General features: G+C 41.1%; 1 protein-coding gene across 2 annotated transcripts; it reads right to left on the bottom strand.

The window, feature by feature from the left end:
• Positions 1–207: 207 nt before the first annotated feature.
• On the bottom strand, positions 208–18,577 carry LOC104050139 (lysosomal amino acid transporter 1 homolog). 2 transcript variants are annotated; one of them, XR_010373900.1, is made up of 10 exons: positions 18,244–18,577; positions 15,553–15,676; positions 13,786–14,131; positions 12,423–12,552; positions 11,211–11,301; positions 9,336–9,460; positions 8,327–8,422; positions 7,188–7,373; positions 2,066–2,198; positions 1,169–1,258 (listed from the first exon to the last, which is right to left on the bottom strand). XR_010373900.1 is itself a non-coding variant. In XM_064457877.1 (9 exons), the coding sequence occupies exons 3-9, from the start codon at positions 14,121–14,123 to the stop codon at positions 1,157–1,159; spliced, it is 1,068 nt and encodes a 355-aa protein (XP_064313947.1). In that variant the 5' UTR covers positions 14,124–14,131; positions 15,553–15,676; positions 18,244–18,576; the 3' UTR covers positions 208–1,156. The 2 variants fall into 2 exon arrangements, 1 of the variants encoding a protein (XP_064313947.1); XM_064457877.1 differs by lacking the exon at positions 2,066–2,198 and having other exon boundaries at positions 208–1,258; positions 18,244–18,576.
• Positions 18,578–26,375: the final 7,798 nt, after the last annotated feature.

The raw sequence follows: 26,375 nt of genomic DNA, 5'->3' as shown, positions 1-26,375 counted from the left end.
TGCGCTTTTGGCAGCAGTTTAGATATGATCCATTGCACTCATCAGTTTCTTTCATTATTTAAAAAGAAATGTATTCATTTTTATTATTTAAAAACAAAATTTAAATCATGTCCCTTTAACCATCACCTGAAATCACAGGGAATGAGCCTCACGATAAGCCCACAAATGTGTAAAATGCTCATACTGACCTTTATAAAAACCCAGCCCTTCTGTTCACAAACTTATTTATTGAAGAGTAAATCATTATACATATATTCAATGAAATATTAACAAGTTTACTCTTTGAGATTTTATTAAAAGTTTTCTTCAGACAGCACAGTACTGCAAAAACTCTGCCACTGCAAGGTACAGACTCCTTAAGTACTAATTTTTTTTTCTTTTTGTACTTATCTAAACCAGAAGCTTGCAAAGAAAAAAGCACGTTGTACAAAAACATTATATGGGGTATATGATGACATACAGTAATGACATGCCTTGGAACACACAGGCATTCACATACGAATGCTTTAACTCTTAAAAATGAAACGCCCGGCGGTGCTCTGCAATGAGCTGTACGTGAGGCTCCCACCAGCTTCCACCAGGATTCTGCTGTTGCACCAACAACGGATCCTCTGCACTGAGGTTACTTATTACAGGATGTTTTTATTTCTGACGCATACAAAAATCGAACATGAATAAAAAAGGCCAGATCTCGCACACAGTGCAACTGGACTGAGCAGCCTGTAACTCCAGGCTGGGTTCAAGGCACGTCAGTAATCTCATCCAGTGTTTTGAAACCAGCCACGCTACTGTTACCTAGCTGTACATGTTCATCTAAAAATAGTCATGCCATGATACGCGCTGTATCACGATGCCAAATAAAATACTTCTACAGCAGCTATTGCTGTGGCTCCATTTCACGCTTTGGGGAGAAGCAGCAAAAATGGGAAAAAGTCAGGGAACAAAAAATTTGTATTGATCCTGAAACAACCCCGCAAATATTAAATATTTTATTATCAGCCTGTCATTTGCAAGCAAGTAATGACAAATTAATGACAAAATAAATAATAACAAATAAGTAATAAATCTGGTCCCTAAGCAACTGCCATCTTAACTGTTTGTCAAAGCCAACCAGGAGCAAAATCCAATGAAAACGGGAGCCGAATCCAGCCCGACACTAGGCAGCTTCCTCGCTCACCAGCAATGGTTCCACTTCCAGTGCTACTAAACCAGATTGTCTTTCCTTGTGCGGATGATACAGGATGAATTGCACAGTCACCTGTTATTTTGGGGTAAGGAAATAATTAACTAGGATAGAGAGGTAGCATTTGCAGTACTTGCTTTCAATTAAAACCAAAATAAGCTGCATAGAATAAGAGCAGCCATCCATTTAGTTCTGGCACAGACTCTGAATACCACAGTCCGCAGAGGAAAGCTTAAAACTTGCTGTATCTAATTCATGTACTGTAGCGTAAGTATTATCCATTTATTTAATCCCATCTGTGGAATTTTCTACATTAGCATATAACCTCTTCCAAATCCTACTTAACGCTCATTTTCAGTACTTCATGGCAAAAAGTTTAACCATATTTTACTTGCAACACTAGAAAAGGGAACATACAGAAAAGTTTTAACTCAAAGCTTCAGTTCCCCTTGGTTACATGGCTCAAACACACATGAAAATATCTTTCACTACCTCATCTTCATGCTTGCAAGGGTCTTAAGCGTGGAAGTACTTAGAAGCAGAATAGGAACAAGGTTCATTTAGGAAAAATGTGGAATCAAAGATACGGCCCTGCACTACTCCAGCCTCGGTGGTCTAAATACTGCAGGCTGAGGGTGGATGCTGGTAAGGAGGGGAAGTCATTAAGAACTCTTCTTGGCAATAGATCAGCACGGCCTGATCAGAAAACAAAATTCTCATGTCATGCAAAATTCTAGGCAAGCACTGACACACAGACAATGCTATGACTCAATTTTCAACGCTGTTTTCAACACACGATTGTGCAATGAGACATAATTATTTCTATTTTAGACCATTGGAAATAGTGCTAATCTATAAAGAATTAACATTATGTACTCATACTTTTTCCTGATGGTTCCAGATCTCCAACAAAATTATTGGCAGTGACCATACATAACCTTTAAATTAAAAAAAAAATTATGGGGGTATGAATTTAGAACAGACAGGAGAGATGTCTTACTCTTCAGTATTTTTGCTAGGTAGTTAAGGAATTTTATACTTGAATACTGAACTTCATACAAAACACTGTTTTCTGATGGAGATATAATTTTACGATATAAAGATATCATGCAAGCCCATCCAGCTATGCCCTTCCCTTAGGTATTCTCTTCTGTTCTAGGAAATATGCATACCATCTACAGAATAAAGACTTCTAGTCACAGTAAATCGATACGGAAATGATGTGGAATGCAAAGCAGCAGGTACCAGAAGCCTGCCTTCACCGAGGCAAGCCACCAGCAGCCAGCAAAGTGGCAATACTCTCTGTACAGCAGGCTCTATGGCTCCTACTTTTTTCGCTCACTTTGGGCACTTTTGTTTTCTTTTTGTAAAAGAGGGAGTGATTTCAGCAGCAGACTGTGCTAAACCCAGCATTACTCGCTCTCCAACTTCGGTGAAGAAAGTTTTGAGAAGGACATTAGATGGGTGGAAGCAGGTGCAGTAGGTCAAGTCAGTTAGGGAGCCTCCAATGTAAGGATCTGCACGACAGCATGTTTAAAGGTTATGTGGTGTAGAATCAAGTGGCCATCTGTATACCCAGGTACCTTCTACAAATTCCAGTGTACACTCATGTAAGTTCAGCTTTCATAGAGCCTGGATCACCACTACTGTTACATGTAAAATCCTGTTTAAATATGAAAGTTTCTCTGGGAGGAAACCTGACATAAAGAATTCTAGCAGGAACATTTTAGATCAGTTAAAAAAACTTGGCTGTTAGACAATGGTTGTGAGAAGTTTGAGGCTAATGTATGAATTATTTATAAAAACAAGGAGGGGAAAAAAAAAAAAGCTTTCTGAGAGGCCTGGATGAATGAGGAGGAAACTCTCTACATCCTAGGCAGAGCCCCAAGAATTATCCCACCTTCCCAAAGCTTTCCAGCATCCCACCTCTGAGGCCCCCCAACTAAAGACTAGACAGGATTTCCTTCAGAGACAGCAGGTCAGCACTCCTTTTTTTAGTCTTTCTATAGCATTATGTGGGGAATGCTTTCTTCTTAGAGCTTAGCAAATGAGTTTTATAGCATATATAGCTACCACTTAAATTTCCTGCTGTTTTTTTCTTTCTTTTTTATAGGGCCTACTGTACTTGCAGCTGAGCACCTCCCCAGGTCTTAATAGTTGCACTGGTGGAAAAAGAAGCAGTGAACTGGGAATCAAAGTTGCTGAAATCATACTGTGGGCTTGGGACAAGCCTGGGCTGTAGCACTATGCATTATCGCTCTTAGCCACCACGTTGGCAACAGCAACAAAGCTTTTAAGGAGGGATAAGTTATAAACACAAATGCAGAGCTTATCAAACGGTATTTCCAGAATATGTTTTTGTAGCATATGTACTCAGCTGCTCATATTTTTTAAATAAATGCTAAACTGCCAAGACTACTTAATATAGAAACTAACTTTCTGCTCAAGTCTGACTTTCTGGGGGAAACTTTAAGACCTAAGCGTGCAGACAGCCCAAAGTGGAGGAGACAACTAAAGTGACTTCTCAGGGTAAAGTTTATGACAGCCACTGAACTCGTGTGTCATTAAACAATTTAATGACAATCCAAAAAATGAAACAGCTTTGAGACAAAAGCAGGTAGTCACAGGAGCACAGAGAAGAAGTTGTATGTTTGCCTGGGAAACTCTCCTGGCTGAATTGTCAGGTCAGACTTACATTCTTTGCCCAGTGTAATTAAATTGCAAAGTGCGATGTTTTGTAGAAGTATATAATGGATTCCAAGTGGTTGCCCTGAAAATCACAAAAGGCGCAAGAGTCTGTGTACAACAGCTTGGCTCTTGTTGAATATACTTTGGCTATCTAGTAACAACCTGGCTACACTTAATGAAAAGAAGTACATGTGGAGGATTTGAACACAGTTCTCTGACAATAGGGTGATGTCAAGTAAAAAAAAAAAAAAAGCCAAAAATCTTGGTAAAGGGCTTTGTCTGAACTAAACACAAAGCAGAGTTGTTTGGTTTTGGTGGGAGCAGGGGAGGAAGGAAGCAGGGTGAAAGAGGGTAGAAGACTTACAGAAAAAGGACAAAGTTTTCTGGAAAAACTTGCACTAGATTCAGCCTCTTGGAAACTTAGTGATGGCTGCTGCTAAGTCTACAGGCAGAACTGCTCAACTGATTTAGTAATTTAAAATATGTAGCATTGCATCCTCATGTACAAGTGAAACATGAAGTAATCATGCACATAAAATAAAGCTCTAATAAGGTCCACCATGGAACTTTATGATATGCAAACCTGGACTAAGTGTCTCTGACGGACGAAGCGCCCTATCAGGCCCGTTTAAGCCCTGGGCTTTGTGGTTTCTTGAGAAGCTCCAACCACCTTCCACTGCAAAGCAGTAGCTGGAAGGAAACATTTCCTGCAGAAGAAAATAGCGTCCAATTTCTAATTCAAATGTGAAATATGAAATTCCTCTTAAAATGAAAATTCATACTTTACAAACAATTGGATGCTTCTTTTATTGAAAATAACTGGCTTATTGTGAAACCAAGTAACTTTAACTTTGGACACCAAGGGAACAGGATGACCATGTTACCCTGTTAAGCTGAGCTGAAAGAACTCCAGTGTAATCCTGCACTAAGTAACGCTGGAGCTGCTGTTCCAGCAATGATCTGGAGTCCATTTGTTTCTAAAAATAGTCAATGCCAGCCGTGTCAGATGGAAGCAAAAGAATACTGCAGCAGACACAGAGTAAGTGAACTCTTAATCCTTGCTTGGACCTTGAGAAATGAGAGTTTACTTTCCACCTAATGAAACTCTAGACACTATCAGGAATAAGGTCTTCTAGGATTAGGCAATTTCTGCAACCACTCCTCAAAACAGAGACTGTCTTTTACACAAATGAGCAATTATGAAACACCTCCCTCTTAGAAATTATGACTTTTTGGTTTAATTCCTCTGTTTTCTAAAACCCAGGTGATCCTGTGCTTCATTTACTGGTCCAACATGACATACCAGTTTGTTAGGGTTTTGATTTTCTTGCTTGGCAAGAGACAGTAATGAAGCTGTCTTTAAAAGCTTTGACTTCCATACCTTCAGGGCTTCTCAAAGCAGGAGGTCTGCTTTTGTTCGCTCTTGATTACAAATACTTCATACATTTTCAACTAACACTACATACTTGACTAGATTCCTATAAGCTCCTCAACCTGATTTGGAAGCATCTGTTTTCAATACAAATTGAACTGGAGGACTATTAGCAAGATTGGATTCAGACTCCAATCAAGACAGAACCCAGAAATGAATGTCATGTGCACACTGGCACTGCAATCCTGGGGCAGGGTCAGAGAAGGGGGTGGTTTGTGGCCAAGTTCCTTTTCAGAGTACATCACAGAAAGGCATCTGCAAATATGCATATAATGTACTGTAAGGGTCATCAAGATCAAGTTCTAGGGTTTTTTTTGGTAAATAAATATTGGCTGGTTTATGTTTCCAGCTGCGGGGCTGGAAGAAAGAGTCACTGCTTCGTTCATAGAACAAAAGGCCTGAGCGCTCAAACCAGCCACATGGGCTAGGAACCCTGAATCCCTACAGTCTGCTCATGCAAAAGAAACTACATTGTCTCATAAAAGATAAAAGTACAGTTGATTTCAAAATGGGCCACGAACCACAGTTTAGTCTCACCACTGTAGTGAAGTATTATGTTCCCACAAGGCAGAATGTTTAACTAAACTTCCCACTTAAATCGCCATGGCTGGAGATGCAAAAAGCACAGATGGCTTTTCTGAATGACATTATAATTTAACGGTCCATCCAAAGGCCAGGGTTTGCTGTCCCATCGCTAGTCTAATTGGAGTGGCTTATGAAATTACTTTAATCAGAAAGACAAGACTGATGCCTGGGAATCATAACTTCTGGAACGGTTCCAGGTAAATCTGGTAAAGAACGTCCTTTTAATATGGAACGGATTAACACAATATGCTTCAGCATGGTCCTGAAATCACTCCTCATTTTATCCTGTTTTATAGGTTGAATTCATGGACCTAAGTACCAAGATGTTTTCAGACACAAAACTAAAATTCTTACTTTAGGAAGAATCAAAATAGTATAAAGAAGAGATTTTCTAAGTGAAATACAAGCTATAGTAACAAGACAGGTGACTATAAACCTATAGCAAACAGTAAGACCAAGGACCACCACATTACCATTCACTAGGCAAAAGTACAACATTAGTCTAAACATTTTGCTTTCGATTTCTTGATCACAGAATGCTAATGCTTAATCTAGAATGAGCATGACTAACAATAACTAATATACTGTGGGCATCTTATGTATGACCCCTGAATATAAGAATATATATATAGCATTTAGTTTTGCTCAGGACTTTCAAGAAACTAGCATATTAATCTACGTAACTGCACGGTCCTTAGCATGAGTCAACGGTCATAGCTGCTGGTTTTGAGAGGCACTCAGTGTCTCAATACATCTGATTTTGCCCCGAATTATACAGTTAAGGGTAGCTGCAGCATTTCTTTGTTAAGTGCTATTTTCTGAAACGAAGTTTGCCAAAACCTCATTGTTTGTCTCTGACGTTAATGCAATCTTGCAATAACATTTACAATTTAACCAAATTCTCAGAGCTATAATTGTATATTTGCGTTTAAAAACAAGCAGGTTTGGGGTTTGTTTTGTTTGGGGTTTTTTACATGTATCAGACAAGCAAACATAAGGAAAACAGCCACAATGTGCAAAACTCCTTCCCTCAACTTTTAGTATACTACATATTGGCTACAAGACATAAATTAACCTATGCAATGTAGCTTTAATACAGATATTTTCTATAAACTTTTTATAATAATATTTCTTGACAAGAATAACAAGCATAGAAATTATTGTTCAAAGAAATTAATATTTATGATCAGGTTAGACCCAATCAAAAAATTTTGCTTTTAAAAAACATCCACTTAATTTCTTATCTACTTATTAACACACCTATACTGAGAAACTCTCACTATACCAGGAAAAGGATACAAAAATGTCTAGAAACAAAACTCCAAAGCTCCCAATAAGCCATGGAAGATGGTGTAAAAAGTAGAGGGCTCGGAATGATTCAGTATCAGGCATCTTTAAAACAAGACTGAGTCCGTATGTACAGTTTCCCATCATGGCTAATGCAAACAGCAGGTAAGAGGTGCCTTCTGTTGATCTTCTTCGGAACTAAATACAAAGAAACATTAAAACACGTATCACAGCAGCCAGCTACAGATAATTTTGGCATTTTGTAGTATAACACATCCAAAGACCTTTAGTCATTCTTGTCTATCTCTTCCTGGGCTCTGAATCCTCTGAACTTCGTACTTTCAGCACATATTGCTGAAAACTACAGAAATTATTATTATAGTTCTTAAAAGCAGGTCCAGTTATGTAATTTTTATGTAAGTGCAAAGCAGCAAGGACAATCTGCTTCCAAATGATATTTATCTCTTAAGAAACCTGCTGCTTTATCAGTCTGTTTAGCAGACCTTTTTGAAAATATTGTGGTATACCAGCTGTGAAGGAAAAGGTAGAAGGGGAATATGAATAAGCTTGGAAATGAACTAATCATCTCCATAATCAAGTAAAACACCTGTAAAACCTTCAGATCTTTTGTTGTGTTTTTTTTTTTTTTTGTTGGTTTGGGTTTGTGTGTCGTGTCCCCCCCCATATACTGATAGTGAAGAAGCTGTGAGGGAAAAAAGTGTCAGTCATGGCATCTTTGTGAAAAAGGGCTAAAATTCTAAACTAATTTTCCTCTAACTTTTGATCCCATGGTTGGTTACTTAAGGTAGAATAGTTTGTACAAAGAAAAGGGGAGATATCACTTGCTCATTACACCAATCACAGAAAGTATGTTTCTGCTTATATCAAACAAATGCAGATGTGAAGGATTCCTCTTCCCCAGCCAGTCAATCCTCTTCCAGTAAATCGAAGACCATAATTTTCCTAAAATTCTCAACATCCTCCTCTGAAGGTGAGAAAACCTTTTTTTTTCTTCATCATTTTAGCCAGTCACAAAAGCAAAGCAGGCTTTCAAGTTCAAGAGGGCTCACTGTTAGGGAGAATCCAGCATCTAACGCAGCAGAGAGTATTTTGTAAAATACACAAGTGTACTTAGCCAAAAACCTACTTACATTTTTATACAGCTGAGGAAATCTACTTCCCAAGTAAAACACACAGGATATATAGCCACAAATGAAGCCTGACATTTCAATCATATCAAGAGAGCTCTGAAAAAGAAAGGTACATATATTTTGGCAAGACTGTTTTCAGGCATTTCAGAGGATTAAACTGAGAGTCCACTGGCTGATTTTCTGGACAGAACTCCTTTCAAAGCAGTTCAGTGCTGCTCTTCAAATGACCAAAGAGTGCTAGAAAGGGTTTAATCTTTATCTCACAACAATGCACACTGCTGCGTCATTGCCATGACCGAGATCAAAACTAGTGCCCGGCTTTAGGACAGAACAGCAGTATCAATCCAGTCCTCCTGCTAAAAAAGCCTGGGCACAATAATTCAAACCAAAACTAAGAACTGTAGCTAGAGCCACTAACAAAATGAATCATCCTGTCCAGAGAAAGCAAAATACTCATTTTTCACAGTTTAAGAGTTGTTAGTTTTCTCAGTCTAGCTGTGTTTTGAAAATAAGCTGCTTCCCTGCTGGGCGATGTTGCTGGATTACAATTATTTTACTGGCATTACTATGAAGGCCATAAAATTGCTAGAACAGCCTGTGAACTTCCCTGCTGAAATGACAGCAGCAGCAGGTACAATTGTAATTTTCCGCTTTTATTGATTTCACTTGTGAGTGTGAAGTCTCTACATGGATGTCTACAGTATTTAATACAAGCAGAAACACAACACGTATACGTGGTATTTAGCAGAGCAGCACGCCCTAATGACCCAAGGGACAGAATAAGCCCCAAATACGGAAACCGAAAATTGTGAAAAAAGAAGCAATTTTATAACTTCTTTAGTTTGGGATGTATGGTCCATAGTTAGAACATCTACCTAGAGCCACATTTATGATTTCTAAACCATTGTCAAAAACATCACCCAAATTTCTTTAAAGTTCAGAGTACACAATCTTTTCAAGGCACTTTTGGGTGGGATTTTTTTTTGAATGGAAGCAGGTAAGAACTTACATTACTCCTTTTGATAACTGTACTTTGGTCTTGGTTTCTTAGTAACAGTTGACAGGGTAAAATAACACACAGTGCTATACACACCATGATCCAGGTAATACAGAAATTCTTCAGGCTTTTGCTGCCTAGAATGAGATACAAACAAATTAGCTGAAAAATAACATCCGCTGCTGATATAAGTTTACTTTTTGTTTGCAATATAAATACATAAATTTAAAGGTACAATTTCATGTATATCTTTCTTCGTGGCAACGTAAGTCCACCTCTTTCTTCTAGGCTCTGCTCACTGTCGTAGCTGTGCTGTGTCTTTGTGCAGCAACTGAGGGTAGCAGCGCAGGAACAGGAGGGGAACTCCTTAAAAAGGCATTGCTACTGAGAAAAAATTTCATACTCAGCTTATCTCTCGTAATAACTCCTAATAGTTTACTATTAAATAACAGCTGATAAACAGAAAACCACTAAGTAGAACAGAATGGGACCGCTTCTTTCAGCACATCTTGATTAAAAACTTCAAAAGTAAGGATACTTGAAATATAAATTAACAAAAATATCTTTAAGGTAAATACATGATCTAAGTGCTCTGCTGAATCAGCCTTTACATCCATGGTTGGCTAGATACTGAATATGTGAATCTCAATACAGCTCAAAGACACAGACTCCATCTAGCCAGTCTCCACAGACACCTACAAGACAACTTTAATGTGTCGGACAATCCTGCAGAACTCTAGAGCTACACTATCTTCTGAATCTTTCTGTACCTGGTAAAGCCCTGCAGTCACTGTTACTGGTGGAACAAATGGCTCTACCACATTAGTAAGCCTGTCCTAAAGACCTGTAGTCTAAATAACACACAGTGCTGTTTCCACAGGCTGCTTTTTGAGATGCAAAATTAACCAACTTGTCTAGGGTAACTGCTCCGGAGCTGGGTACTGAAAAGCCCTCTTGCACAGCTTTAACCACAGTACCATTCCTCCCTCTCCAGCTATGCAAACCATTGAGCTGAAACAGGCACTGGCAGTGAAAATGTACAAAAGCCTGTGTTTGTTTTCAAGAGTAGGCAACAGGAAGGAAATATCTTCAGCACTGACCTATCTCCAGGTTTATTATCAGTTCCATATTGAATTGGTCTGCTTTATCCCCATTTAGTCTGCTGGGCATGCATCTGTTTTACTTCAGCTTTTTGTTACCTCTGCTGCACCATGGATTTTCTTTGATGCTATTTTTTTTCTAGATTGATGAGTTAATGTTTTTGAGTTGATACAATGTGAACAGAGCTTTCTGTCTTCCATTTCAGTCAAAACAGTAGCCCATTGGTAGGCTGAATAGTGCAACTGCTGCCAGGATTTTATGAAGCACAAATCAAGTAATTTCATTCCCCTTGAATATGTTTTTAACTGTATGTATTGAAACAGAACACATGAAGATGCCAAGATATTTTATGCTATAAGCAAATAAAGTCCAGTTTCATTCAACATGGAGGGAACTAACTGAACCACACAAATAATGCTTGCTTTCAGCTTACACAGATATTTAGATAGCTGTAAGTAGAGAGTAAGACCATGGAGTAAGTTAAAATACAGAACTAGATTCCACAAAATTACTGCCTTTTTTTATGTCTATATGAACTGAAAGTACTACATTGAAAATATTTACAGTTACTATGTGGGTAAGAAAAAAGAAAGACAGAGAAGAGAAAGGACAGGATTTTCACAAGAGCCTGAGAAAACTGGAAGCAATAGGCCTAAACTTCAACCAGAATTTGTGCACTCTATTTTTTTGATCCCTCTGAAAAAATGTATTTAAATACTGTAGAAAATATCATAGTAAAGAGTGTGCTACATTATGGAGAACATGTAAATTGTTGAGAAAACTTACATTTCGTCATCTTCTGATTCTTGAGCTTATAGTAGACAAATTGTGAAATCATAATTATATCCATGTTAACATAAAAAATGGCAGTGACAATCTGAAAGAGAAGATACATTTCCTTGTTCAATATACAAATAGTTCAAAATACCTTCACTGCATGGAAATTTTACTTTGTAATCATAATGCGAATGACAAATAGCAAGGCATTGCCAAAAAAAAGAAAAGCAAGCGTTTCCAGCACAAAACAAGTTACACTGCTGCAGATTAATACAGTGTAAACCTTATGCAACAGGGACTTGCTGACACAATTTCAATGGCTGGTCATTTTCCAGGATGCATAGCACAGATTCCTACCTGGGCAAACTGATAAATCCTTCCCGCCCTGAAGCTTCAGCCTGTTCCACCTAGTTTCCCAGCACTGTGGAAGCTACTAATCTTACTCGGTGCCTCTTCCCTCAGTAAGACAAAACTGACATTCTCTTGTCCCTTTTTCATAATGGGGAGAGGGAACAGTTAGGGCCACTTGTTAAGTTGTAAAAGAGAAGACAACTCTGTCCACCCTTGGGTCCATCTCCAGCTTGTGAAAACTTCTGCAGGTGGCTGACACTTACCTCTTTCTCTTTTAATTAAGAGTTAAAAATAAAAACTGCAGATAAAGTTTTGGACACAATTAACGTATCACTGAAAATGTCTGTTCCTTTCATAGAAACCCACCCCTTAATGAAGGAAATATATTTTCAAATCAGTCAGACATTAACAGCTTTTAACTAGTATTTCACTGTAAATAAAGTTTTCTTAAAAAAACAAAACAAAAAAAACCCACCCCCAAAACACCATGATGAAGTTTAAAGAGCAGCTGCCCCAAAACAGCTCAATCTATTACAAGCTAAAGAACACAACTTCCTTCCAGCCCTATTTGCTCTGCAAGCTTACTTCGAAGCTGAAGCTCAGATGAAAACTCCCCACTTCATTCATCACTGAGTAAAACCCAGTAAGTCTCTCTGAATGTTAACTGCAAGTGTGGAATGGTTCCTATAACACTATCAGTGGAAATATTGTGGAAATTATGGTTGATTTTATAGATGATTAGATCAGTGAACAGAATACAAAACTATTTTCTTTCCCATATGTACTACACCGTGCGATATTAAGTTATCTTAGAGTTTAAAGAGACAGTTTGAAAAGGATAAATCAAAAAGTAGGAATATTGGCAATTACCTGAATTGGCAGTTGATTTGTTAAATAGCAGCCTACGAAATTTGTAACATCTCCAGCTATCCAACACAGCAGAAAGCCCAAAGACAGCGCTTGATCCACTCTTCCATTCTGACAGGCAACGTAAATTTGACTGGCACAAATTCCAGAAGTAATTGTAAAATAGCATAAGCAAAAAATGTTTAATAAGCTCAGAAGTACATTTTTCAAAATCTGAATAAAGAAAGATTAAAACTCCAGCCACAAGAGACCTATCACAGCAATACTCCACTTACCTTTTGAAGAAGAACTCTATCACTATAGCTCACCATGCCTTACTCTAACATAACAAAAGACTCAAATCACAACCTCATTACTGCTTGCATGTGCTCCTTTTTTGTAGCCTGTACTGAAACACCATTTTCTGGACACCAGAACTATGCCATAAGCATTTTATATTCATCTGCTGTAAATAACAGCCTTTAAAATACTGCAATACGAAAAAACACTGTTGTTTAACACAAGGTCTAAGAACGAACAAAGCTTCTGAAAGAGCTGACAACTACGCTTATGCCTCTAAATTGGCGAGCTGTGCCTCAGATTCACAATGGGGACTATGAAGCAATCCCAAATGTGAGTCCATTAGACATATCTTGATGAATTCCATGCTCACTAACATGACAGTTTTAATGTAAAGCACCCTTTCAACTAATATTTTTGAAGCTCAACAGCTTACTACGAGTGGTTTTATTTTGCTTGATTTCCATAGCCCTTTTACTAGTTCAGTAAATTATATCCCCCTTATGGGGACAGACTTTGGAGTCAATCCCATTTTGTTTCAGGCGTTTTCACCTGCTGGGAGCATTTCTACTTTTTCTTTATCATCTCCTACCTACATATTTGAAATTTGAACCGAGTGCCAGGGACCAAACAGCGACTGATTTAGCACTACTGAAGTGCTAACTCATGTGCTGTTTCTAACCTTTTCTCAGGCCAAATTTCATTGGCAGGAGCCAGCACAACAGTACTGGTGGCATGGCATGTGGTTTAAATAAACCCTGAGCCAGCTTCTGCTGCAAGTGTGCCTGCGTGTGCACGCACATCTCAGGGTGGGGAAGATAAGAGAGGTGATTTATTCTCATTTGCTCTAAGTGGCAGAGATTAGTGTCAAGTCAGTACAACGGAACAGTACATCAAGCGCATTTGTCAACCACCAAATATTGTTGCAAACATGAACAACATGCTTCTCTGGCATATTATATCTGTATTATGCAGATAGAGAAACCTATCCAAGATAAAAAAAAAAAAAAAAGGCAGCTTTTGAACAAGGCTTCAGGCAAGATTACTTATGTTTGAATCTAAGGACTGCTTAAGACTTTAAACTTACGGTAGTGCAGCAAACAGAAAACAGACAATGGAAATCAGTCCTATGACAACGCTCCAATACTCCCACGCATTCTCGACACATTCTTCTAGGAGATGCCAAATCCATGGTGTTCCATTTATGCACAATCTCCTGTTCTCTATTGGGGAGATATTGAAGGCACGTGTATACAGCTGAGAAGCCATCATTCTTGGACCGAGATTCAATTTCAGAAGTTTATTTCTGCCTCCATTTTTACTCCATGCAAATCTGCAAATCCGTTTACCAATGCTGAATATCCTCTGTGAAAAGACCTCTGCATCCAGACGGATGCTTGATATCACGGTTATTTCCAATCTCATAAACGAACCTGCCAAATTCAAAGAAATAAACATAGCCAGTGTGAATAAGGCATTAACTGTACAATGCCTGCTTGTATTTATTGCTTACAGAAGAGAAGTTAGACTTCCAGGAAAGAAAAATAAGTTGCAGTCCATCGCATTTACTAGCTCTTGACAAACACGCAACATTCCAGATTTATATCACTACCGCATTTTAGTCTGAGGTTGCGTTAAACTGAGACTGCCAGTTACACTGGGTGCCAGCAATCAGCTACAGGGTAAACCAAGCAATTTATCTGCACTTAAGACCAAAACTCTGATTTTCAGGTTCAACATTATGCCAATAAAGTAACAGTACTTTCTTTAATGGTGCTAGCCCAGATTCTGAACACTCTACTCACACTCACAAACATAAATACAATGTCATTTTCTATACAACTGATTTCTGGGTAATGTTATGAAAAAGAGGTCACTTGACTCAGATTCCAGATGAGGTCTCAGCTCTACTTGAATCTAGCTAGCCCATCCCACTAACTAGTGATTCAACATAGTGTCAAACCGTTTGCATTATTTAATTCTCCAGAGGAAAGACAGAAAGCATAAGAAACTTGCAGAAGACAAACGTAGGGTACTCCTGCCCCCAAAATGAAACATCATAGTACAATACGGCTTAAATTTTGAAGGAAGGGAGAGTTAGGTTTAACCTTTAAAAATATCTTCTTGATCCAATTATAATAAATCTGGATTTTTTTGTTCCTGCTGAAATACACATCCTATTTGAAATTTTAATATTTACTTAGAAGGCTAACAATTACAAAATTGAAGAAAATTTTAACAGAAATGCAGAACTGTCTATTACTATTCCTTGAAGCTTCCTGCTGACAAAAACCAGCTGATATCCTACTCATTCTGGATGATAATTTAAGTCCTCAGAAGTTTAATAATTCTTCATACAAGAGAGTCTAAAATCAACTCGCTATGAAGGAAAAAAGCCAGAGCAAATGCACTGTTTAAAAAAGAAAAACCCAACAAAATAAGGACTATGCTAGTAGGTTCACCTGCTTAGTATATAAAGCCAGATGTAGAACCAGTAATAAGACAGACGGTGAAAAATTCTAAGACCTTTTGGAAGATCTCGGATGCACAGCAAATTCAAGAGACAGGAAGAGGTAATACTGAGGTGTAAGTGCATCCCTCTAGAAGTGAATAAAGTTATGCAGCATCTCACAGACAACAGTCACCAAAGGCCTGATGTTCGTGACTGGGATTTTTGGTGTTATTCACTCCACACACATGGGGACAGGGCTTAGGAGGGCTGACAATATACCCTTTCTGCAATGTAACAGGTTGGAGCCACCCTCGTTATGCTTCAAACTACTTTCAGATCTCGATAAAAGTCTCACAAAGTTTGTTTTCATAGAGCATCATTCACTGTAAAGCTAGGACTCACTTTTCTAGTTGTCAAGAAACTTGTTTTTTCTTCTCATGAGGCTTCAGGTATCTGTGGCGTTAAATGCTGGAACAAGTTTTCTGCAGAAACTGGCTGCCTCTCAAGAGAACTGTTGTCATGGGACCTAAACCAATTAAACGATAAACAATGATCATGTATTCACGCACTGAGAGTTCACCTTAACCTATTAGATATAGTCATCTTATTCAGCTTATACTGGTGAAGTTATTAGACTTTGTAGCCATCTTTGAGAATAATTTTTGAAGTTAAAAGAAGTTGTGAGTAATGTTTCAAGTAAGCTTTCCTGTTCTGGTACTCTGTGGCTGAGCGGGGTTTTACCACCCACTAAAAAAGGGAAAACATCAAAGCACACATACTGCTTCGGGGGCAGGTTTTAGGCATGAACTTTCACCCACTCATAAACATTGTAAACAAAAAACTTATACAATTTATTAAGCTTCATCCTGAAAATGCCCATTTCAAGATAAGCAAAATATGTCAGATTAAAAAAAAAAAAAGAAAAAAGATTGTACATGGTATTTTAAAACCATGCCTGAAAAATTAGGTTTAACATGGTATTTAAAACCATGTCTGAATATCATAACTGCAGTTGGACTCACGCATGCAAAAGTTCTCTTGTAAGATCAAGGACTATGTGGTAGCAAGTCTAAACAAGGCAATTCAGACTCAACCACCTGATCTTATGCTATACCCTGCTCCAAAACCCTGCAGCTATTACAGAAAACCAAACAGTTTAAAAAGTGGTAGGAATTAGACAGGCCACTTACACTTCCCAGATGACTGAAGACTTGAGCTCTGGCCTCCTGCCACACAACACACTTAGCACATTTACAGCATGTGTGTATTCATGGGTTGTTATTACTTACCATCTATGCAGCAGAATAATGTCCCTGCTGCCAGTCCTTGTGACTGTAGTTTTAATCTTACAATAACTGCTATTTCTCTTAGATCCTCAGCAAAATGCTCTGAGCCCTATCACCAAACCCAACAATTCCACCAGCGGCTAGCACAACCAGATGCTGTCAACTGAACATATCGGCCACAAAACCTGAACTCCTCCTGCCGTTGCTGGGAAGGTGAAAGGCAATGGTGTCACTGTTTGATCTTCGGTGATTTTCACACCTGGGCTGGGTGTGCCACATTAGGATATACCTTTCACCAAATAATCTACGCCTTCTGACACTGAACTGTAACTATGTTTTCTGCTCAAAAGAATAATCGTGTTTGAGCTTGACCAGTCCAGATGGTTTCCTCCCCAGATATATACAGTCTTGCATTGAACTTTTTCCTCAGCATTTAAAATAAAGCTTTTACTTTTCCACTGTTGCATTAAATGCTTTCCACTTGAAAACAGGATAAGATGATTGCTATGACATTTCTTTTCTTCCTACAGTATTTAAGCTGTCAATGATGAGAAAAGAAAATAATATTAAACAGTGATTTATGTTCCTTTAACAATTCCTCACCTGTAACCTCATATTCTTTCTTAGATTACTACCCAAATACTAGTTGTTACCATTTGGAAAACTACAGTAAATGTATTATTTTCACAAAACAGTTACCTTGAAGCCTTGATATCATACCTTTCTAAAAGGGTTTAGTATTCTCTTAGCCAGAAATAAAACCGTTCTGGTTAAGATATTTAGTAACAAGGAATCAGTAGCTTGAGACTCCTCTTTGGACACCCTTTTTCTTATTTTAATCCCTTATTCTGGAGTGAAAATGTGCAAACAGAAATAGTTAATGGTTTAAAAGTGAAATCCACTTCATTAAGAATTGCTTCACAGCGCAGATGAGGAAAAGCAAGCCTTTGCTGGAACTTGGGTGACTTGCCACAGATTCTCTGCCTCTCCAGTTGCCAAGCTGCCATGAACACCCAGGTGTTCTGGCTGCTGCATGTTCCCGGACATCAAGTAACCAGCCACCGCTAGTAATGTGTAAAGATGTCAGGCGTGTGTGTTTGGCAGATTTGCAAGTTCTCCAAATAGCAGCTAGTAACAGCTGGAAATACAAAAGGATGCTCAGTTGTACAGTATTTATAATTTAATTACTCCTCGGGAAAAGAAAAAAAAAAGAAAAAAAAAAAAGAAGTGGAGCTGAGCTAAGGAGTAATTCAGGGTTTCTGAAACACCTCCTAATATTAACCTGGTCATCATACTTTGTCTCCAGCTACTCTCTAAGCACAAGCCCGACTGCGAGTGCAGGCTCTGAATTCAGAGCTGATGATAAAGCACGATTAAATTTTACCTGGAAACCAAGCCCGGTTCTGACAGAACACTTCCAGCTTAGCTTATTTTAAAAAAACCCACCCCTAAGGAAGGGCCTTTCCCGGGACGAGCCCGGCAGGCGCCCCGGCCCCGGCGAGCGCCATCCCTGCCGGGAGGCGGGCCCAAGGGGCGGCTGCAGCCTCACGGCAGCCTGCGAACCCCGCCGGGCCTGGCCTCCGCACCCCGGACGGTGACAGCACCTGCCCGCCACAGAAACGGGAACGGGGGAGGCAACGTTAAAGGAGTAATAATCAAGGCTGGCTTTAGGAGAGGGCAGCGGCTCTCTGGTTCCACGCAGGCGGCAAAGCGTGCTCGGCAGCGAGCGGGCTGTCGAGGGCCGCGGCACCAGCTGGGGCCTGGCTGCGGAGGCGAACACACGCGCCGGAGCGGGGCAGGCACCGACCTGGCGAGAGCTGCTGCTGCTGCTCCGGGGATCCGGCGGGCCCGCGCGGCGCCGCACGCCGCACACCTCGCCCCGCGCCGCCGCCGCCACCGGAGGGCGGTTTCGCCGCACCGAAGAGCCCTGCCGCACGGCGGCCACCACCCGCCGGAGGGCGTCGGGGGAACCCCCGCAGCCTCCGGGAGCCGGCCGCGCCCGCAGCCGCCCCCCTCCCCGCAGCGCGGCGGGGAGACGAGAGGGAGGGAGAGAGGGCCGGGCCGCTCCACCCCTCCTCTTCCTCCCCTTCCCTCGGCAGGCCCGCGCCGCGCCCGGCACCGCCATCAGCCGCCGCAGCGGCGGGGCCGGGGCGCCCTCTGTGGGCGGGCGGGCGGCGGAGCCGCGCTCACGGCCGGGCCCCCCCGCCTCAGCCCAGGCCGCGCTGCGCATCTGCCTCCCGCCGGCGAGTGGGAGCGGCAGCCTCGAGGCTGAGGCCGAGGTCGCCCCCAGGATGAATTTCCATGGAGGAGTCTGAGGCTGAAGAGGCAGCGGCGCTTCGAGTTGCAAGGAGCAAATATCCCCAGGCATGCTGCTGTGAGAAATCTTGGTTATCCTTCTTGTGCCTTTCAGGTGGAAGGCTCAGCCCTGTGCAGAGGAAGGCACCTGAATAATAGAATCATTAAGGTTGGAAAAGACCTCTAAGATCATCAAGTCCAACCACCAACCCAACACCCCTGTGTTTTCTAAACCATGTTCTTAAATGCCACGTCTACACATGTTTTGAACACCCCCAGGGACGGTGACTCCACCACCTCTCTGGGCAGCCTGTTCCAGTGCCTGACCACTCTTTCAATGAAGTGATATTTCCTAATATCCAATCTAAACCTCCCCTGATGCAGCTTGAGGCCATTTCCTCTCATCCTATCACTAGTGACTTGGGAGAAGAGACCAACACCCACCTCACTACAGCCTCCTTTCAGGTAGCTGCAGAGAGCGAGAAGGGCTCCCCTCAGCCTCCTCTTCTCCAGGCTAAACCACCCCAGTTCCCTCAGCTGCTCCTCATCACACTTGTTCTCCAGACCCTTCCCCAGCTCCATTGCCCTTCTCTGGACACGCTCCAGGACCTCAATGTCCTTCTTGTCCCGAGGGGCCCAAACCTGAACCCAGCATTCGAGGTGGGGCCTCACCAGTGCCGAGCACAGGGGCACCGTCACTGCCCTGCTCCTGCTGGAAGTGGTGCATATGCTAACAAGATGCAAACAACTGTTATTTTTGAAGACCTAGGCAGTTATGTCAGCAGTGCTGCCCCTCTTTTATACAAAAATGTGGCTTTCAGGCCTGTATAGTGTACATAGCAGAGCAGCCATCGGGAGAAATGGCGAAGCAAGGTTTTGCATGAAGAGGCCCCTGGCCATTCAGTTACCACAGGGGTGAAGCCAATGTGCCCTTTGCAAACCCAGCCTCTGCTCTGGATGCCTGAAACATGGTGACTAAACACCATGGTGACCTTTCCACTGTGGCGGTAGTGCCAGCTTGCTGAGCCTTGGCAGCTCTTAAATGCCGCCGTTTAATTTGATATGTAATGACAGTTAGTGATCCATGATACAAAGAAGTATAGAGAACAATCCTGGGATCTTTGTAGCATACATACTTTTGGACATGAATATTTTAAAATATTTTGATAGGAAAGGGTGTTGTATAATTTACTGAATTTTTAATATAATTTTACATTTTATTCTCATATAGGCTCATCAGTTCTCTAGTTACTGCAGCCTAGCTAATTAACACAGGGCTGGGAGAATGATTAAAGGAAAGCTCTGGTATCTGCATTGTTCTAGTTTAATTGCTGCTCAAGCAATGATTCATTGTTGGTTTTGGCAGCTGAGCAGCATTTGTCTGGCACTGTGAAATTCCCTGTTTATGTCCATGAGACTCATCTGTTGTTGATGGGCAAAAGCATGCATATTTGTAAAATTTTTAGTAGCATACAGACTTGTGGAAGGAATGGGGTTTGTTACGTGCCGTACAATGTTTTGGCTGAGATGCTGAGGCGGTGCCTGTTGTTACAGAGCCTGCTAGCTGGAGTCTCCTCACCTGTGCAGACAGAATCAGGTCTTATGTCTGGTGCAGCACCAGAGAAGAGGGGAGCAGGATGGAAGGAGCCACCCGCGCTGCAGGAGGGGCTGTACTGGCAGCAAGACTGCAGAGGACTCATTTCCTACACCTCCCCACTGCCTAAAGAAAAGCCCTCTCGGTATAAGTAACCCACATGGTACCTAACCCAGAATGGGTTGTGAACCTGAAGCATGAAAAGGCAGTAACTGGAGAGACTGTACAGGTGACTGGAGAGTATAAATTATCTGCAAGTGCTTCTCATAGCAATTTATGAAGACCAACACAACTTGAGCAAACTGGTAACGGAACCTGGAAAGTGTTTGTGCTCTGAGGGCTCTGATAGGCCTTGATGGCCCTGCCCAGCCTCACCTGGGGCCTCCACCCACACCTGCCCAGGGGTCCCAGTTCAGCTCAAGGTGAGTCCCTCGGTCCTGGGTAGGCCTCAGACTGAAGCTGTTAGCACCTGGGCTCCTGGATGGACCCTTTGTGCAAGCACATTATAGCTTGCATCCAGCCCTGTTCCCTGTATGGGCTTTGGACCTATGTTATAGCCTTGTCACCAGTCCTGTGTCTGTCCTTGTCTCCTTTTGCTCCTGGCTGGTCTCCCTGCGTGTATCTGGGACTTGGGTCTCTGCTTGACTCTCCTGGGACCGTTAGTGGCTGGTGTTCCCTGCACCCAGCTCTGCTGGCTGCGTTCAGAGCCTGAGAGGCTGAACCCTGCTGGCGAGGGCACTGCCTGTGCTGAGATGTCTCTCTGCTCGTGGCTTACCTTGCTTTAGGACACAGAGTAAGGAGTTTTGAGTATTTTTATTTAAGTCAAAACCCCATATCACTAAATAGATGAGTGTAAGTACACTGACAATTAGATATGATTTGTTGACCTCAAGTGAGTTAATATATTTAAAAATATATAACATTAATCACGAGGAAAAAGGAGTAAAGTAGCAATTTATGTGTGGAAAAACACTGTAAATATACCTCCAAAATCCTTCCAGAGACTAGAAAACATTTTCAAAAACAGAGGTTGAAATGTATGGGTTTATCCAGGCCAGTTACTGTCTCTGTTCCTGGAATGAACACATCTTCTGTGTCACAAACTGCATTTTATGACATCTGCTTTAAAAAAAAAAAGTGACTAAAGAGAGGATAATGTGGTGAAAGACAGCCAATTATTTCATAAATGTAAGCTACATTAAAAAGTGGTGTACAACATTATATATTTATGGATACAATTTTGTTCTACTGTCACATAACAGAATTAATAATACATTAGTCCAAGAACTTGTCATTAAGTGAATTTCTTTGTTGCCTTGCCATTAAAATAAAAAAAGTCCATGGTCTGTATATATGCATGACATTAACTGTTTTCTGGGAGCATAATGTAGGGGAGGTGAAGGTACCATTGGACTGCAAATTTGAAGTAGATTTTATAATTTTTCAGGTGAAATAATGCTGATGAAATTCATCAGAGATTTGAAGACATTCAGGAAGGCTTCACAGGTTTTTTTCTGTCAATGAGATGTGATAAATGGAACTGATGTTGGATATTATTTAGACAAGAAAATGCTGTGCTTTTTTTACCTCTCTATTATCACCCTCTCTATTGTCAGAACATTATTATGGTAACCAGTAGGAAAGAGTTCCTTTGCAAGAGTAAATGAGAACATGGGATTGGAGAAGATTTATTTAAGCATCGGAAAACTTCCAGGTAAGGCTGACAGTTCTGTTTGATCAGTTTTAACTCTGGAATATCAATCCTTTTTCTCTTTTTAAGTCACTATATATTACAATACCAGTATCGCACTTATGTCTTGTTGTAATGAGGTTGAGCCCAGTTGTGACAGCCATGACTTTTCTCTATAGTGCCTGCTTATATTGTTCTAAAGCCTGATACTCAAAAGTAGTGAATGAAAACATTTGAAAACAATGTGTGGAAAGCTGAACCAGCATGTACAGAAGTTTATGGATACAGAGGTCTTTTGTTGGCTCATGAGCCAGCAATGTGCCCTTGCAGCAGAGGCAGACAACAGCACACCAGGACATCCTGAAGTGAGTCCTGCAAAGGTGATTAGGGGGTGGGAGCATCTGAGCATACAGAGGGAGAGCCTGAGAGAGCTGAGACTGCTTAGTATGGAGAAGAGGAGGCTCAGGGAGATCTTGTCAATGTATATAAATACCTGATGGGGAGGAGTGAAGCAAGACTCCTCTCAGCAGTATCCAGTGACAGGACAGAGGACAGTGCACACAAATAGAAATACAGGCAATTCCAGTTAAATGTAAGGAAAAACTGTTTTACTCGGGCAAGTCTAATGCTGGAACAGGTTGGCCGGAGGGGCTGTGTACTCTCCATTCTTGGAGGTGTTCAAAGTCCAGCTGGAAGCGAGCCTGACCAACCTGCTCTGGCTCACCCTGCTGCGAGCAGGGGGTTGGACTAGATGGTCACTGGAGGTGCCTTCCAATCTCAACCAGGCTGTGATTCTCTGACTCTGTGAAATGGGGCAATGAATAATTAAAAAGACTGAGACTGTTACTCAGTCTGTTTACTCAGACTGTTTATAGTTAAAGTTAAGTTCAAGAATCTGTTGACTTAAGATCTGGTATCTCTTAACAATGTCTCCTAAGTTCATGGTATCTACCTGTAGTTTGTATGGGTTTCAATCTTTTTCCAGGTCTTTTCTTTCTTTAATTCTTGTGCTTCCAAGAAGAGAGAGGATCATGTACAGTCTGATGAGGAAGACTTGAGGATTAGGAGAAAATTACCTTTGTGGTTAAAGACTGTTAGACTGGATATGGGAATTTCAGGCCCCAGCCTAATTTCTTGTCTTGTCCCTTGAGTCCTGCTGCAGAAAAAAAAGAAGACCCTAACACAGTTAGATGATGACGTTACTGTTTTGGTGTTGAGTCTTCCAGGTGTTCTGCAGAGTTCTCCATGTAGATATATGTGATGAGTTTGCACCTTTCAAAAGTAAGATTAAACTTATCTGAAATACCATTTATCTCAGAATGTGTTAATCTGATTTTTTTTTCTATTTTCTCCTTTTTCTTCCTAACATAATTGACAGCAAAATGGAATCAGTTTACTGCTGAGTTGGACTTGAAAGGTGAACTGAATTTTCTATTACTTGACTTTAATACAATGTATACACTTCACTATTTGATAAATTCAGACCTGCTGGGGAAAATCTGAGAACCACATTTTGGACACAGAGGATCAGATGTTAACTTATGTTGCAGAAACTATTGGTTTAAATTTTTAGTTTATGAGAGAAGAATGATTTCTCTGCAAGATGTTTTGAGAATTCAGGGAGTCAGTTTCACTCTGGAGCCCCTGCTGTTGGCGGTGTGCCACGTCTGTGGAGTAGGAGGTTCTCGGGCTAGGTGGAATGCTTAAGGCAAAAGACAACAAATACAGCAGTACCACCCCAAAAAAAAAACCCCAACCCCATAAACAAACCCAACTAACAACAAAAAACCCCAACCCAACAACCCAAACCACAAAGAAACTGAGGTCATGAAAATTTTGTGAGGCAAATTTTGCTCGGGCTCTGGCCTGAAGTTAAGCCAAGTGAACAGGGTGTGGAAAAGCACATGTGTGAAAATGCCAGATGTGACAGATAATGGTATGAGACGCTAACAAAAGCCAACAGAAGTTACAGGTATGGGGGAGGGCTGGGTTACACGGCTGGATAAGAGGGGCCATTAGGGAAACAATCAAACCTCACGGATAATTTAGGGGGAATACGGGGACCTTCTGGGGAGGGGACTCTTGCAAGGCCGGCTATATCTAGACAACTCTATCTGTAATACTATATAAAACTGAGTTTACCTAGGTAATGGTAATACTAGTTTTGTGTACGGAGAGGCATGCACAAGGCAGAGGAAGTGAGGATGGCCAAGAAGCAGGACAGGGGGCTGATAAAATGTGCTGCCTGGAGGGTACCTTTTGGCAGCCTTATGCTTGATCACTGCAGCTGGCTCAGGGTAATGAACCAAACTGGTTGTTCTGACCATGTCACAAAAGTCAAGATGCTTTTGTGGCCAGGAGCCGGGGCAGGGAGGCTTCGGCTGCATGCCGCCTCGCTTGGCAGGAGGATGGACAGCTCGAGCACCCTGGTACCCTGTTGGTACACCTGGTACCAGTTGGTACGCTGCTGTAGTCAGCAGATGCCTGCTGCCCCGTGATGGCACAAGTGCCCTGTGGAAATGGGCTGGGAAAATTTCAGAAAAGAGAGTACAGAGGATACTCAACCAGAATGCTGAAGGAGATGTTTGCTCCAGAAGGAGATGTTTAAGAGAGCAAAGAATCATAAAGTCAAACACCATAACAAAACAGTGATCTGTTGTCCTCTGTTTCTAATGGAGTAGGAAGAAATCTTTGGCAACTGGGTAAATTCCTAATTATGAAGTGTTGAAAAGTTTTGCTTATGGAAACAAGATCAGAACAAATATCAGGTGTGCTTAGACCTGACAACTCTTGCCTCAGCATGAGGAGGTAGGTTAGATAATCTCTTGAGCACTTTCCAATCCTACGTTTCTATGGTTTCATGCCCATTTATTTATATAGAAGCTTTCTTCTACAAATCTAGCAAAGGGAACTTTTTCCTGGAAAGGCATTTACATAGCCATATTAGTGCCGATATTAATTCATTTACATAACTTGTCCCATGAAGTGCTGCCTCTCTTTTTTTGTTTTGGATTTTTTTTTGTGTGTGTGTGTATTTGTGGTTGTGGGGTTTTTTGGGTGGTTTTTTTTTTTCCTGACTGGTTTCCTTAAGTCTTCAAATAATTGCCACTACTTAGCCCTGATGCTGTTATTGAAATTAGAGTTTCTGGTGGAAGTACTCTTCTTCTTTGTCTTTCAAAGCATTGTGCTCATCTCTGAGGTATACTGTTAATGATGGTAAGCTTATTAAGCATCTGAACAGATGTTTTACTGTTTTTTAAATACTGGCTCTTACTGTGTCATCTATCCATAGCCAAAAGGAGAACCTGTGCGCAAGAAAGGCATGAACACATTGTATCAGTGCGTACTGCTTCTTTTTCTTGCAAGTTAGCGTAAATTCCTGTATTAATTTTAAATGTGCATCTATGGTACAGATTATCTGGTTTCATTAGTAGCTTTGGAGGGTAGGTGTTTAATATTAATAATTACTGTTAGCCTATGGACTTAATTAGGATGAGAAACAGCTGGGTGCTGTGCAGAACCAGTCTTGGCTCCAGACACTGTGTCTCTCTGCAGCAGGCATGCCCTGATTGCTGGGCTCTTAACTTGTGGAAGCTGAGAACACCATGTCCTCATGGTTACTTATCAATACTGCTTTTCCTTCCTGCTTCTAGGACCCTTTTAAAGGCTTCTGGCTCTTAACCAGAAACCAGGAGCGTGAGTACCTATTGGAACAGTCCCTTGTCGTCAGCCAGTTTTTATTCTGCGTGGGAGTAGCTGCCTTTGCTCTCTTAGGGTAAGTTTTCTTGACTTCTGCACTCAGGGACAGAATGCAAGGGTTACTCAGGCTGTCGTCAACAGTTTAATTAATGTGTCCTGGCTGTCCTTAAAAAAACTTTTGCTTAAGCCAAATACAGATTTCAACTCATTTGGGTATCACACAGTAGGAAAACCATACAGAAATCTAAGAAGTGAAAAATACAAGCAGAACTGTTACAAACTCTGCAGGCTGAGGAGTACTTTAACTCCAGTGGCACAAATCCAACGCTCAATATTCTGCTTGGTACAGAATATAAAAACTCAGCAGTGGAGTTATGCAGCTCAATTAACACAGTTCATAAAGTATGCAGCTCAATTAAGAAAGCCCTGTATGTGGGAAATGAAGTGAATGGAAATAGATGCCTGAAGTAATAAAATATGCAGTTCAACTGGAAAATGATGCGGGTGGGTAACGCAAATGTTATCTGATATGCAGGATGTAAGAGTGTGTGTGCATGCATGTATATGTAAAAAAAATAGATTGAGTGTGTTTGCAGTTTGTCCATCACAGCAAGGGAGGCTGCAGAGCATCTGAAGTACTGTCAGATGGACCTGCAGTGCC

This window comes from Phalacrocorax carbo, chromosome 7 (assembly GCF_963921805.1).
Source record: "Phalacrocorax carbo chromosome 7, bPhaCar2.1, whole genome shotgun sequence".
NCBI lineage: Eukaryota > Metazoa > Chordata > Aves > Suliformes > Phalacrocoracidae > Phalacrocorax > Phalacrocorax carbo.
Note: the sequence above shows the minus strand (reverse complement) of the source record. Positions and strands in the feature narration are given on the sequence as shown.